The sequence below is a fragment of the Haliaeetus leucocephalus genome, unplaced genomic scaffold, assembly GCF_000737465.1.
Source record: "Haliaeetus leucocephalus isolate CR32 unplaced genomic scaffold, Haliaeetus_leucocephalus-4.0 Scaffold93, whole genome shotgun sequence".
Classification (NCBI taxonomy): Eukaryota; Metazoa; Chordata; class Aves; order Accipitriformes; family Accipitridae; genus Haliaeetus; species Haliaeetus leucocephalus.
Genome location: NW_010972529.1, coordinates 449966 through 463916, shown reverse-complemented (window position 1 = coordinate 463916; position 13951 = coordinate 449966). Strand labels below are relative to the sequence as shown.

The window sequence follows — 13951 nt, the reverse complement described above, 5'->3', positions numbered from 1 at the left end:
AGTTAGTATATACCTAACATGGCCGCATCACAGGCTGGCTGGGCTCTGTACTGCACAGTACTCAAATTGTAACAAATTTTACATAGGAATGGCATTATATCTTTCTGTAATAACAGCAATCAAAGGCAGGCTTACCAATCTACTACCAAGTTCCTTGGCTTGGTAACTTTTCTGTAGGTCGGGAATGTTTGACTTTACCATCTTTCCTACTATGGTTTTGTGTAATTCTGCACTACTGTTTAACAAAACTACTTCAATTTTTGGAGGAAAAAAAGGAGTATTTGGATTGCATACTTCTGTGGAAAGGTGGTGTGCATCATTCATACTCTTACCTTTTTGAGGAGCTTCATATTGTCCATCCAAGCAGACTTCAGTCTAGGAACAAAGGAATACCGGGTCTCCTTAAAGTATCTGTTCAACAAATCTGGGCATACTTTAAGAATATTCACCATGAGATCAGCAACCATTTCATCTTCTGTTGCAGTTTTTAAACCAAGCAGAAAGCGCAGAAGCACCACATTTCCTCCCCTGTTGAAGACAAAAAAATACTTTAAAAAAGAAATCCTTATTTTGATACTTCACATGTGATGCTAACTCTGCAACTCCTCTAACCGTTGCTGGGGTAAATTCAAGGCAAGACCTCTCACACTGCTGCCATAATTTCTGAATTTATATTCAGAAAAGTAAGAACTGAACTCACTTCCAGGTTTTCCGTATGACAAACAGTAATTACTTTTAATTAAAACCAGAAATATGTTCTGGTTTCAGAAATATTCTAACCAAACTTCACAAATCTAAAAATGTAGAATTAAAACTTAAACTTGGAAGCATTTTCTGTGGTCTTTCAGTCCACCCCCACCCCCACCCTTATTTTTTTAAGTTTTCTTCTGTATGTCCCTAAACAAAGTGAGAATACCACGGATACCAGATGAATACCAGTTAAAATTTTGCTTAAAGCAAGAAACAACCTGCTCTAGCACCATGCAGTATTAGTACCTGCTACTACAATCTAGCACCTTCTTTGCCCAGCTAATGTGATGAAGCATAAACCCAACCAATGAGAACCCCTCTATGGAATTACAAGAGTCTCAGTTTATCAGTCATAATCTTACTGAACACATATTTTTAACTAGTTAGCAAATGGAAACAGGAGGGCAAATAGGTGCTTCCAGACTAGGTGTTGCAGGCCAAATTCTGACACTATTGAAATCAATGTTGGCATTTTGCCAAAATCTGGGATAAACCATGTCTAGTTCTATAAAATGTAAATTAGACTAGGTATTTTACCACCATCTAGTTAACACTGCAGTTTTGATGCTTTATCATCACATAAAAAAAAATAAATCTATGGTCCAAAATCACACCTTGCAACAAGAGACTTTGTATACACAGACATGGCTCAGAGAAACATGACCATTGCCAAAGCCCCTTTGAATAGGGCAGAGCACTCTACTCTAGCATACTGAGGTGTAAGGAGATCCAATAGTTTGATCTTGGGAAGTTAAAAACAAAAACAAGAAAGCCAATGTATTTCTTTTCGTCTGCCATGGATGAAAGAGACATGGAAGCAGAATTCAGTAAAGTTACTTGCAAAGGCCTGGAAGGGCAGACAAGATAACCAGTGAGGTCTCTTGTTCCTAGCACAAAGTTCACATACAGTCTCAGCTGTCCAGTGACTTACTTGCCAGAAGTTCCAAGACTTGGATCATAGAAAGTTATGCCATGTTTCAGAGAGCAGCAGAGGTCCATTAAGAAGTTATGAACAAGTTCCCGTACCATCATCTTTCCCACCTCTTCAGAACCTTGAATCACCTATAAAAATCAAAAAGGAGTAAAAAAAGCATACGATTTTTGGTATCACAGAAGAAAATCTTATATTAATCTCACTCTAAATTTTACAAAGCTCCTTTTACAGGAATGCTAAAAGACAATTTCGCTTTTGTTCAGATTAACAAAATAAGTTTCAGTTTCTGTATTAAATACATTAATTATTACAATACTTTTTGTTTCAAGGAAAGCAAACCTCCCAAATCTAGGTACATACGTACTATTTGCAGGGCATTACTGACTTAGGGCATTGGCTAAGAAGACAGACAGAAAAAGATAGAGGAAAATCAAGCTAAAGAAAAGTAGTGATATAAAACTTACATAAATTGGGCAAGGCCATCCTAGGACTCTGAAGTCAAGGATCTAATATTTAATCTGATATAACCAACTTTCAGCTATGTAGGCCAGGTTCACTACGAGGAAGTTCAGAAAGACCAAAAAAAAGATAAAAAAAAAAAAAAATCACTGAAGCCTTCAGCATAAAGCATGTGAAACAAGCATGTGTATGTTTTTGGGCCAATTTGGCAAAAGATGGAACCACTTTAATACACGGCAAGAAAGATGGATAGCTAACAATGCACTGAATATGCCAACGCTTCAGGGAAAGGTGGGGCATCAATGCAATTACAGTCACCACACAAAATGGAAGAAGTGACCAAACATCCATGTCAAGCAGGAGAAAAAAAAGTAAACCCAGATTCCATTACCCAGCACAACTCAAGATGCCTACGAATGAGAAGTCTCTTGACAATTGCAGTTGGGAAATCACAAACCATATGACTCACAAGGACTGCATGGAATAGTAAGAATTTAAAATTACTCAAAACTGAAATGCATGTTTATGAATAGGGTCATAGATTTGCATAGCTCCAAGCAGACACCTACTAAAAATAGATCTCCTCCAAAAGGTGTTTACAGTATATCAGGATTGGAATGGCATAGGCATAAACATCCAGTAGAGAAAGTATAAGAAGTCAGTTGTTCAGTGTTAGAAGTTTTGAGGAAGAATGGTTGGGCTTCTAAAGATCAAGCGTTAATCAACACAAAGCTGAAAAGTCTGCAGCCAAAACCCCAGTGGAAGCATAGAAGTCTTTCTACTGCTTTGCATTGGGCTTACAGCCACGTCTTAGATATTACCACAGTGAAAGAAGGGAAAAAAGAGATTACGTGATCAAAAGTAAAAAAGCAAAATTGTAAACTATTTATGAGGAGATGATGACAAAACATCTGCAGCACTAACATACACCCACCAGCTGCGGCCCTGATCCTTGCCTCATCTATGACTTTAGGAATGTGATTTCATGGACCAATAGAATCAATAACAGCTCAACCCTCAGAAACCCTGCCAACCTCTCAAACAATGTAAGCTGAAAAGGCTGGCAACCATCTTGGGAGTTTAGCTCTCATATCAGATCAGTGTGTAGGACAAGAATGAGGCACGTGGTAAGAACATTGCTCCTGATACATTCTCCTGTAGACACACAAATGTGTCCAGGAAACAGAATACAGTACAGGGAAACAAACCATCCTCCTCAAGCAGTGAGAAGCAGCAGAAAGTCAGGGCTTCTTTTTAAGTAGCCTCAGCAGATCCCTCTTCTTGAGCTCATCAAGGCTAGAGTAACTGGAAGCTATTTCAAAACCTGTGGGCTGCAAGCGGTGGGGAGGGTGGGGAGTGGGAAAAGCAGGACAAGGACTAGGAGTTACAAAGAAATAAATTACCAGACCTTTAAATCCCCAGGGCTGACATCAGTAATCCCATTCCACCGGTAAAGTGAAGCAATGTGAATCAACACTTCTGCAGTAAAAAAGCGGACCTTCTGGGTTTTGGTGATATTTTTATTTTGAACCACCTGAAAACAATGAGGAAAAAAAAAAATCAAAGAAACAACTTTTCTATTTATTGCAAGTTATCACAAAATAATGGCAAATTAGCAACACAGTTCATTCTTCTAGTACACACAGAGCTCGCTCTACTCACTACAGCAGATAAAAGGTTCTGCCTGTCCTGTTAACACTTCTTTCACATGCTCCTGATCCCATCTTGACATGGTTGAAGCCATAGGGCTCTACACCAACTTCTGCAAACACTGCACATGCTGGACAGGACAGACTTTCAAGTTCAGCTAAAGAGCACAGAACGTATTTAGAGTAGCACAGCCACAGACTTAGGATCATGGAAACCTGCTGGTAGAGACGGTAGAACCTGCTACAAATAAAGTTTGAATAGAAGTGAAAACACAATGGAGGAAGTTCTCAAAAATTCTCCTACTATGTTTTCCTGTCCACATTTTTTTAATTCTCACTCTCTTTGCTAAACTGAAGGAGTCATACAGTGTGTTAGGTTTCATCAGTAACGTAACAGTACATGATGTATGATTCCCACATGGGAAAAGCTTCATTTAGAAAACAAAGTTTCAAGGAGGTTTATTTTACACTTAAATGCTATCTTTCTTTTTCTTCACTTTCCAAGGTTATTGCACCAGAAAAATGAAAGAATATTTTTGGCTTTAAATTGACAGTTGTGAAAAGCCTGAGTCTGAGGCAGGCTCTTATGGTTATACTCTAAATTTTTTCTACTATTTTTAAGTAGAAAAAAACTATTTTTTCTTCATTCTCTCAATTGGTCATAAAACAGCTTGTGCAACATTGCTACAATAATTCAAAACAGAGATTCAAAAATCATAGATACTAGAACTAAAAATATTTTTAAAAACTTTTTTATAGAACTAGAATAAATCTCTCATGCAGGTGCTCTACCCACAGCAGCAACAAGCTGGTGCATCACAGTGAAAGAGGCACAGCCATGCTCAGAAGCTAAGGAACAACAAAGCACAGGAAAGGCAGTCGAGACTAAACCAACTCTCACACCTTTCAGCAATTCCCGCTTTCAAGTTTTCTCTCTCAGCCCTACTATATCACAAGGTTATTTCTGTCTGTTATGAAAGAAACAGAAAAAAAACCACTTCGAAGGGGAGCAGACTTACCTCTCCAACTACTTTCTGGTAGCAGGTGGAATGTACACTTTCTTTTTCACAAAAAATTCTCTGATCTTGGGAAGACAATTTTATAAGACTTCCCTTTTCCTCTACCTCGCCAAGAAATACCTTTGACTGAATTTATCTCCTGCAGCAGAAACCTTGCCATCCTAACAGTAAGCAAGTCCAAAGACCAGCTAACCAGGACCACAGGATGTGGCCTCAACTGAGCCCTGCCAAGACTGGTTGGGGAACAGTACCAGTTCACCGTTGAAGGGTACCACCCTTCAACTACAACCAGATAGCTCCTAGAAACCCATTTCACACCACAGTCCCCATACTAAAAACACACAAAATCCTTTTTCTCCTGGAAAGAAGATTGTACATCATTACCTGGCTCAGAGCTAACAAACCTACTCAAATCGAGCTGACTTCCCCATTTCAGCATGAGACACATTAATTGAAGGACCAATCTTACTGTTACTGGAAGCACAAAAAAGATTCCCGTTCTTGTGACCTTCAGGCTTGGCACTGATGCAATCGCAACCCATGAAACAATCAGAATGTGTTGGACACCGCACACTAGAGATGAGCTGACATTAGCATCCACATACAAGCTATTGCAATGACTTGAAAGTGGGCATTGAAAAAGCATAAGAAGCTTCAGTCCTGAAACACTAATATGGCCAAGCTATTAATCTCCAACAAATATTATCAGTAATGGACACACTGACAAACTTTCAGAAGCAGCACCACAGTGCCAACATCTTAAAGAGTAGTACATTTTATGAGAAATTACTGCAAAACTGTCTCCAGCAGCAAAGAAAATAGAAAACAACACAGTTTCAAGGGTATATCATACCTTAGTTCTCAGTGTGGAAAGTAGAAGATTGACAGTAGAAACTTTGTCTTCCTTTATTTCAGAGCGAAGAATATCTGGAATGAAATCTAAGAAGACATTTCAAATGTTAAGTGAAAATGTGAAAGCTATTTTCATACTAAAATGCTTCAGGGAATTAATACCCATTTCTCTTCAATGTCATATTATTTACCTTACTGTTATATTTAAGGATGAACCAAAAGGCCGCAATCAGAGTTCAGAAGGAGGATGTGTCTGTAACCACAGTGATGAACAAGTAATGCTGCCAAACCTACTCTCATCAAAACTGGCTAATTTGCCAACTTCGTTATTAACACTTATTGCAAGAGCATCTGTCAACTTCAGATATCTTTCCAGCCCCAATGTGCTATGCAGTATTTAAAGTTGAGTAAATGCCTGTCCTTTCCATTGAAGGACTCACAATTGTTTCACTGAGAGATTCTCAAATGTTTGGAGGTTACATCTTCAACCACATGCAGCATCTTTTGGTTCACCTCTGCATCCCAAACAGAGAGAACTTCAGAACCTTATAAAGAACTTCAGTATCTTACAGGGGAATGAAAGCTAGCTGTGCTGACTGTGTCTATGTGTGCACTGCCACTCCCTGTCCTGAAAGAACTGAACAACTGTGAGCAATTAAAGGAAATCAGCAGCCACCAGGGTAGCGTGAACAATAGAAGTAAATAACTATGGCCTGTTCTCACTCCCTCACCATAGAAGAAATTAATTGCTGTCAGCAAATTACTACTTTTTTTTTTTTAGAGTATTTCTAGATCTCCTCTGAATTCTTTCGTAACTTTACCAAGGGTCATAATTCACAACTTGAGAAACATTAGCAGTAGATTTCGAATCACTAAAGTCAACAGAAGTTTCACATCAACTTCAGCATGTAAGGGATCAAGTATTAACTAAGTGTATGTAAGATTCAACTTTCTGGATCCTCTTCTTCCATCAGGTCAGTTTGACCCCATTCCCTAAGAGACATGGGTGTAACATACTCCTCGACTGCACTCCCATGTAATGCCTCCATAAAGGATGCAAAGGACATTACACTGGTCTCCTGAATCATTGACAAAAAGCAGTCTGATGGAGTACACAACTGTTGTCCTACATGAGGATAGAAAGGAAACTGAAGTACACACAGTCTTTAACACTTTAAAAAAAAATCTTAATGCAACATATCCACTGTTACTGCGTTATGAGCAAGGCTGGAGGCCATGAAGTTGTTTTCTGCTTACTGACTCTATGACCTCAAAGTTATATTACATTTACCTTTTTTTACATCTGTGTCATCAAGGGCTTTCTATTTCTGCAAAGTTTTTGCAGACAGCAAATATTATTCTCAAGCAGAAGAGGCACTCACTAGAATACTGAAGTAGTTTAAAGCTTTTCAGGTAATACGATTAAAAATATGTATTTTGTGCCTTATTAGTGCTGTTTAACTGGTTCACATTTTGAATTAGCTCATATTTATTATCACCTATAAAAGACTCTGCCTTAAAAAAAAAAAATAAAATACAAGCAATTGTGAAGTACCTTTTAATTCCAGCACCCGTGTCAAGATTGCATTGTCACCAGCAATTAAAAAGGAGAGAGCAAACTGAATATAGGCCATACGGACATCAGGTCTCCCCTAAAAAAGATAAAAGGCACTGTTAGCATACAGATTGTACACAACTGCAAAATTAATACCGCAACAATTGATTACCCTTGTAAGTACTATAAAGAGGTAAATTAAACAACTTCTATAAACATGTTGCACATAGCCATACACATACATTTACATACAACATATCCACAGTATATTAATTTGAAAAACTTCTTGTGTTAAGCAGATCCCAGTCTGTTAAAGTTAACATCGAAAAGGGAGGTGTCCTAGTTCACATATTTTTCAATTCTCAGTATACAAAATACGCCATAAATTTAAAAAAAAAAAAAAAGAAAATGTTAACAGTAGTTTTATGCCAAACCCTGCACAAACATCACTGAACATCCTCACTTCTGCACCACTTCGTATACTGGTCAATTCACAAAAATACTCAAGAATGGTAATGGCAGTAGTGCTGCACAATTTCTTACTATACAGGCTTCCAGAGCAGCACCAGTCTTGGGGACTCTTGCTGCTCATTGCCATCTTTGAGCTGCAGGGCATTACAGACATGTCTCAGCTATCACAGCTGCTCATGGAGCCACCCGGGTCATGTGACTTAGGCTAAAAAACAAAAAGCCTTTAAAAAAGGGGCTAGTATGTTATAAAACTACAAATTCAGGCACAGTGGAAGTAGTGAAAGCTTTGCCTGGAAAAGGATCATAGGATATGAATACAGAATCATAGAATGGTTTGGGTTGGAAGGGATGTTAAAGATCATCTACTTCAACCCCCCCTGCCATGGGCAGGGACACCTTCCACAAGACCAGGTTGCTGAAAGCCTCATCCAACCTGGCCTTGAATGCTTCTAAGCAGGGGGGCATCCACAACTTCTTCTCTGGGCAACCTGTTCCAGTGTCTCACCACCTTCACAGTAAAGAATTTCTTCCTAATATCGAATCTAAATCTACCCTCTTTCAGTTTAAAACCACTACCCCTCATCCTATTACTACATTCCCTAGTAAAGTCCCTCTGCGATTTATAATTTTTTGAAACTTACTGTGCAAAATTAAGTTGCATGTAAAAATGCCTGAAAGAAGATACCAAGTAGGCTAAATATAAGGCAGAAGTGACTCATGAAAGTGTTGAAAGAAGAAATAAAGAGAAAAAAATGAGATTTTGCTGTAAGCTTTGGGCCTGATATTTTCGTATTAAAAAATCACCTCTGATAGCCAGTTGTGACATAATAACTTCACTGATAACTGAGCAACAGTAAGACCTTCAATCCGTTTTTGGAAACCTTCTTCCTTGTACCTTACTTGCATATCTAATAAGCTTGTGGTGAAAAGACTACATTCAAGCATTTAAATTTAAGAGGTGCAGGTACTCCTAAAGAAAACTTCTGCAGCAAGGTCAAAACCCATGAAATTTGACATTCCTGAAATTGTAAAAGGTGGATTCAGGGAAAAAGGTGTGTGTTTCGTTTTTTGCCTTCTACTTGATTGCTTTAAACAGCCTCATTTGTCACCACAGGTGGCACAAACCCAACACAAATGTACACATTCATTCTGCAAGTCATCTTTAAAAACTAGAAACAATGTCTCAGCATTGAAAATAATACTGGATTTATTATACACTTCTATTTGGAATGACATATAAATATTCTTGTTCTAAAACCCTGGTTAAGGTCAACCCTGATTATTTTTAGCAAACAGAGAGGAAACAAGAAATAAAGTTCCTTTTGGAAAAACAGGAGTGACTTTTTCTACTTACTCGCATATCGTCTTTAAGGATTTCCACTAAGAGGTTGTTTAAAACTCTTGGTTATATTTTCAAATGCAATTACTTTGACTGTACTAGTACTGGGCAAAATCCTCTGTCCATTAAAAATGCAGAAGCTCCAACCTCCATTTATTTCAGTGGGACCAAACTGCAATCCTTGCATTGGAAAAAAGACTGAGCTCTTCCCAAACACATCACTGTATAGTCTTCAGAAGTTTACCATCACTTTCACTCCATTTTAGACATTAAAAGGGTAGCCCATAGGAAAAAAAAAACATTTATATTTCACCACAGCTTATTAGAAACAGACAAGGCACTTCAATGTTTTGCAGTAAATTCTACAAAGCAGTGTAAAAACAAGGTTATCCTGAGGAGCTCTGCACCCTGACAAGACGAGAAAGACCAGCACAGGATGGAAAACAAAGCAAGCTATACCTCAAGGGTACAGGCCAGCTCTCCTACTATTGCAGATACTCAGAAACATTCCCTGGAGATTTCCTATGTAAGTAGCTGGGAAGCTCTTGCCCCATAGATCAGTTCTGCTGCCAGTTAGAAACAATCAAGAAGCATTTCAGCCTGACATAGGACAGCAAGGAAGAGGTAAAGTCTTGCAGACAAAAATACAGCAAAGAGACATTAGCAACAGCTTAGTTCTAAATACTTGGCAGAAGAAAACTGATGGAGCCATGGTGTAGCATTTCATGGCACACAGCAGCTTAATTTACCTTCTTGCATCTTTTTTTCAATAATCCAGGCAGAAACTTATTATTGAAATCAAAATGGCTATACACATCCCTTGCTGAATCTGGCCCCTGAGCCACCATTGCTGATAACAGGGTAAGGCACACTCGGCTCATCCTAAAACAAAATGCAGAGGAAAACTTGCAGGTTATTTCCAGGGTGACAGTTATACAAACCACCAAATCAAGAAATTAAAATTTAAAGACCTTTTTCCTGTAAAAGAAATTATCCACTCCGCCTCCAACATCCACCCAAGCCTTCAGGAGTTTCAGGCAGGAAGCAGTTCTGAGTTAGTCCCAACACAAGCAACCAAGACAGCCATTAGGAAAGTATCCCTGGTCATGCAAAGCTCTTGCTGCAGTTGATGGGAGCTTTAGTTGAGTATGTAACCAACCATTTTAATGACAATCACAATACGGATTTAGGCCAAACACGAATGTTATTCTGCTATTCACAAAGAACTTTGGTCATGTATTTCTACAAGCATATTTCTTGGACAGAGCCCCCCAGTCCTGCAAACACTTTTGCACTTTACGGCCACAAGCAGGTCCACAGGAGCTACAGCTGATGCTGAAGTTAAGGACACACACAGTGTAGGCTGAAGTAAGACTGCATTTTTTGTGTTTTAGCTGAATGACAGAGATTTTCTTCAGTTTAAGTATGCTGCATGGTCTTGTCATGAACTAAATCCCAAGATCTACACTCAGTTTTGCTTCTTGCTCACTGACCACTGGGAAAATTTGCCTGAGAAAATAGAAGGGAAGTTAAAACAACCAAAACCATTATTTTAGGCAGTGATAAAGGCAACTGGGAAGAACTGTAGAGGGAAGAAGGGAAAAGGGAATGACTGATTATATTCTTCCCAAAAATTAAGCTGTAATGAGAGGCTGGATATTCACTTTATAAAGGAAGAAAGTGCCAAAATTTAAGAACTCCTAAATTCATAGGAGTTTGCCATTTATTTCAATGGGAACATGACAGGGCCATCAGGTACAAGTCTGCAGACCTCCATCATCTGAATAGCCACTAGGGGCTATTCCCATTAGGGGTTTTGGAATCTGGCCATCATGTTTCATTCATGGACAATCTGCAAGAAGGCCATATGATTAAAGCAGAGATCCCATGTAGACATACCACCATGATAAAAATCCCTTTGCACATCAAAGAGGTAGCACAGAAAAAGCAGAGCATATACCATCAGAATACCATCAGAAATCTGCAGCCTCCTCTACACAGGTTCTAGAAGGATTTCTCCAAAAGCTGTACTCTTTAAATGCTTAATAAGAAATGCAGATCTTGCATAGTTTCGAACTTTGTTTACAATATACCACCTATGCACCTGTATTTGGGATTCTATGTACAGTTAAAATGCTTGTTGCAATAATATAAACTGAGTGGTGCAGGAAGCGTGGTTGTGTCCATGAACTGGAAAGCAGAAAATGATTTTCTAATTCTCTCCTGTCCAAAGACTGAAAGACAAGTCATTGGCCTTGGACAAGCCATCTGCAGTCTCTGTTTTTTATTCTTCCTTCCTCTTCCTCCCAGGTTTGTATTTAAATGTCTCTGGCACTTGGAACTTCTCTCACTCTGTCCACAGAGCATGAGAAGTTGTTGTTCAGACTTGACTAGATAACACGCGAGTGCTTCAATTGGCCTAAAAAGGCCTCAGATTTAAGAGACAGGAAAAGTTACAGAGGAAAAGCCAGTCTGAAAGAAAAAAATATATTATAAACATGGAAATCTGACTACAAAAAATACAGAGAAATAAAACAAGAGCAGCTCTTTTTGCCATCACAAGACAGACTGCTCAGCCTCTGTGAACTACAAGAAAGCCTGTTCCTCCCTGATCCAGACAGTACATTTCACTTCACAAAAGAAGCAGCATTAAAATAACGGGACTCAAGATACTATCCACTTTACCTCTCACTAGGACAGGCACAACCAATGAAAACTACAGCCTTGGCAAAGCATCATATAGCATTACACTGTGTATTATAGCAGAGCGTCCACCTTGCAAAGACTTCTACGTGCAATTATTTTATGAAATGTGGAACAGTATCATTAAATAAAGGTGGATTATTAGCAGTCGGTCAAGCTGAATTTTGCAATGTCTTGTACGCACGCAAAATCCAGACAGCCCCTCAAGAGCAACTGACAAGAGATTCTCCACAACAGCACAGAGGAGACTTACCTGTGATTTTCAGAATACAAAGCAGCATAGACCAATCTCATGTAGGAATGAATCAACTTTTTAACTATGTTCATTCCCACAACAGAAAAATGGGAGAGGTCACTAGCTGTCCTCAGTAAAATGGCTTCTAGAGCTTGAAAGATTAACAGCATCTGTAAGATACAGAAATGTTTTAATATCTGCCAATATCAAGTACGGCTTGAAATTATTAGCTGAGCAAACAGTAACAAACACCATTAAAAAAAGAGTAACCCCACGACAAGAGCAGAGCTTCCACTCATGAAGGTGAAGCTAACTTCTGAATTCTCTCCCAAATTAATGCTTCCTCTTCTAAGGGATTAGTTCTGAGAGTGTGAATTTTCAAGGAAGTCCCTATACAGATACTATATGAAAGACCAGAGAACCACAGGAGGTCAGCTGACTCCTCTTTTTTTCAGTTGCTAAACTCATGAAATTCCATAGTAGGGAGGAACAACCCCTGCTGGAAGCCCAAGCCAACATGCTGACTGAAGGCCTGTACAATCCTGGACAAATAAACTGAATGTAAAAAAGGGTCCTTCCTCACCCATGAATTGAGACCTACATGCATATGCATGATTTATCTGCGTATGCACAACAGCCACTTCTGGGGATGCAAAACACCAACTGCAGTGCAAATCTCAGCACAGGCTGATGGATCTTGAAGGCCCTTTTCAAGCTGGAGGCCAAGGCCTAGGGCTAATGAACCAATGCTTTATGAGACAACTGCTAGTAAGTGCACAATGAAACATGCTGGAGAAAACCATCTGAGCTGCTCCAGTCTTGCAATTAACTCCTTCTAGACAAATCCAGAGTCCACACAGCACTGGGACTGCATTCATTACAAGCATTAGCCTCTATTAGTAAAAGGACCTTGAAGAAAGCATGTCATTGAACACGACACAGGTCATCATTACACTGAGAAAAATGGCAAAGACCAACAAGTGGAGGTTAAACAACAGTATCCAATTTTACATTGTAAGCAGATTTAAGTTAATAACACTGCCCCAGTATTCACAGTGAAAAGAGGTTTTCAATTCTTTAGTTCATTCATCACATTCTGATGAGGAAAAATTGTGTCCAGCCCAGATGGGAAAAATGAGGTCAACTTTACCAGTGGCTTCCTAGAAATACTGATGTATCAGGGAGATGTCTAGTAATCTAAAAGGTACTTTCACTGGACTTTTTTTCTTTTGTTTGCTTAACTGCTTCTGTTGACCTCCTCATTTCATAAATCGTCCTTTGATAACATTTAAAGAACCTTAACAGATTGATTTTGGCAGGACTACTGGTTGTGCCTATCATTAAATCCAGGAACATCTCTGCACTGAAAAGGAGATTTCCCACTCGATCAGTGCTTCTGCCACTGTGTTATCACAGTGCCAAATTATCAGTTATTTACGCCACAAAGAATTTATTCAGCGGTTCCTCTCCCAGCCGCGATGCCTGCTGCCAGTCATTAACCTAGAAAACCCACGGCCAACTTACTTCACTTTCAGGCTTCCTTTCTCCATCCAGAAGTTTGAATATTTCAGCACACTCCATGGAAATTTTTACGTATCCCTCCACGACATCATATACTCCAGGTGATGGCAGCGCCTCAGCAATGGAAACGAAGGTCTCCAGACCTGCAATGCGAGAGTTTCACCCCAGGAGCCAGCGCCTCGCCTGTGACAGGCTACGAGCCGCCCCCAGGGCCGGGACACGCCGGCTCTGCCGCCCGCGCTCTGCGGCGGGCCCACGCCGGACGGGAGCGGCACGTGCCCTCGGTACCGTAACAGCAGTCATCTTCACCGCCAGCCCGGCAACGTCGCTCTGAGGACAGAAGACGTCTGCGGGCTCCGCGGCGAGCCGCTCCAGCCCCCGCTGCGCCGGCGGAGCACGCTTTTTCCTCACGATCGCACCCGCCCCGCCGGGCACCGGCAGGGCCGAGCACCGCCCGGCCCGCC

General features: G+C 39.9%; 1 protein-coding gene across 1 annotated transcript in view; it reads right to left on the bottom strand.

Annotated features, from left to right (window-relative positions):
- URB1 (URB1 ribosome biogenesis 1 homolog (S. cerevisiae)) overlaps positions 1–13951 on the bottom strand; it is a 60420-nt gene that overhangs the window by 43635 nt on the left and 2834 nt on the right. Inside the window, exons 2-9 of the mRNA XM_010585327.1 lie at positions 13491–13647; positions 11985–12136; positions 9778–9910; positions 7219–7315; positions 5665–5750; positions 3552–3677; positions 1682–1812; positions 333–528 (exon numbers count right to left, since the gene is read on the bottom strand). Of these exons, the coding sequence (XP_010583629.1) occupies positions 333–528; positions 1682–1812; positions 3552–3677; positions 5665–5750; positions 7219–7315; positions 9778–9910; positions 11985–12136; positions 13491–13647 (1078 nt within the window). The remainder of the gene's footprint in view (positions 1–332; positions 529–1681; positions 1813–3551; positions 3678–5664; positions 5751–7218; positions 7316–9777; positions 9911–11984; positions 12137–13490; positions 13648–13951) is intronic.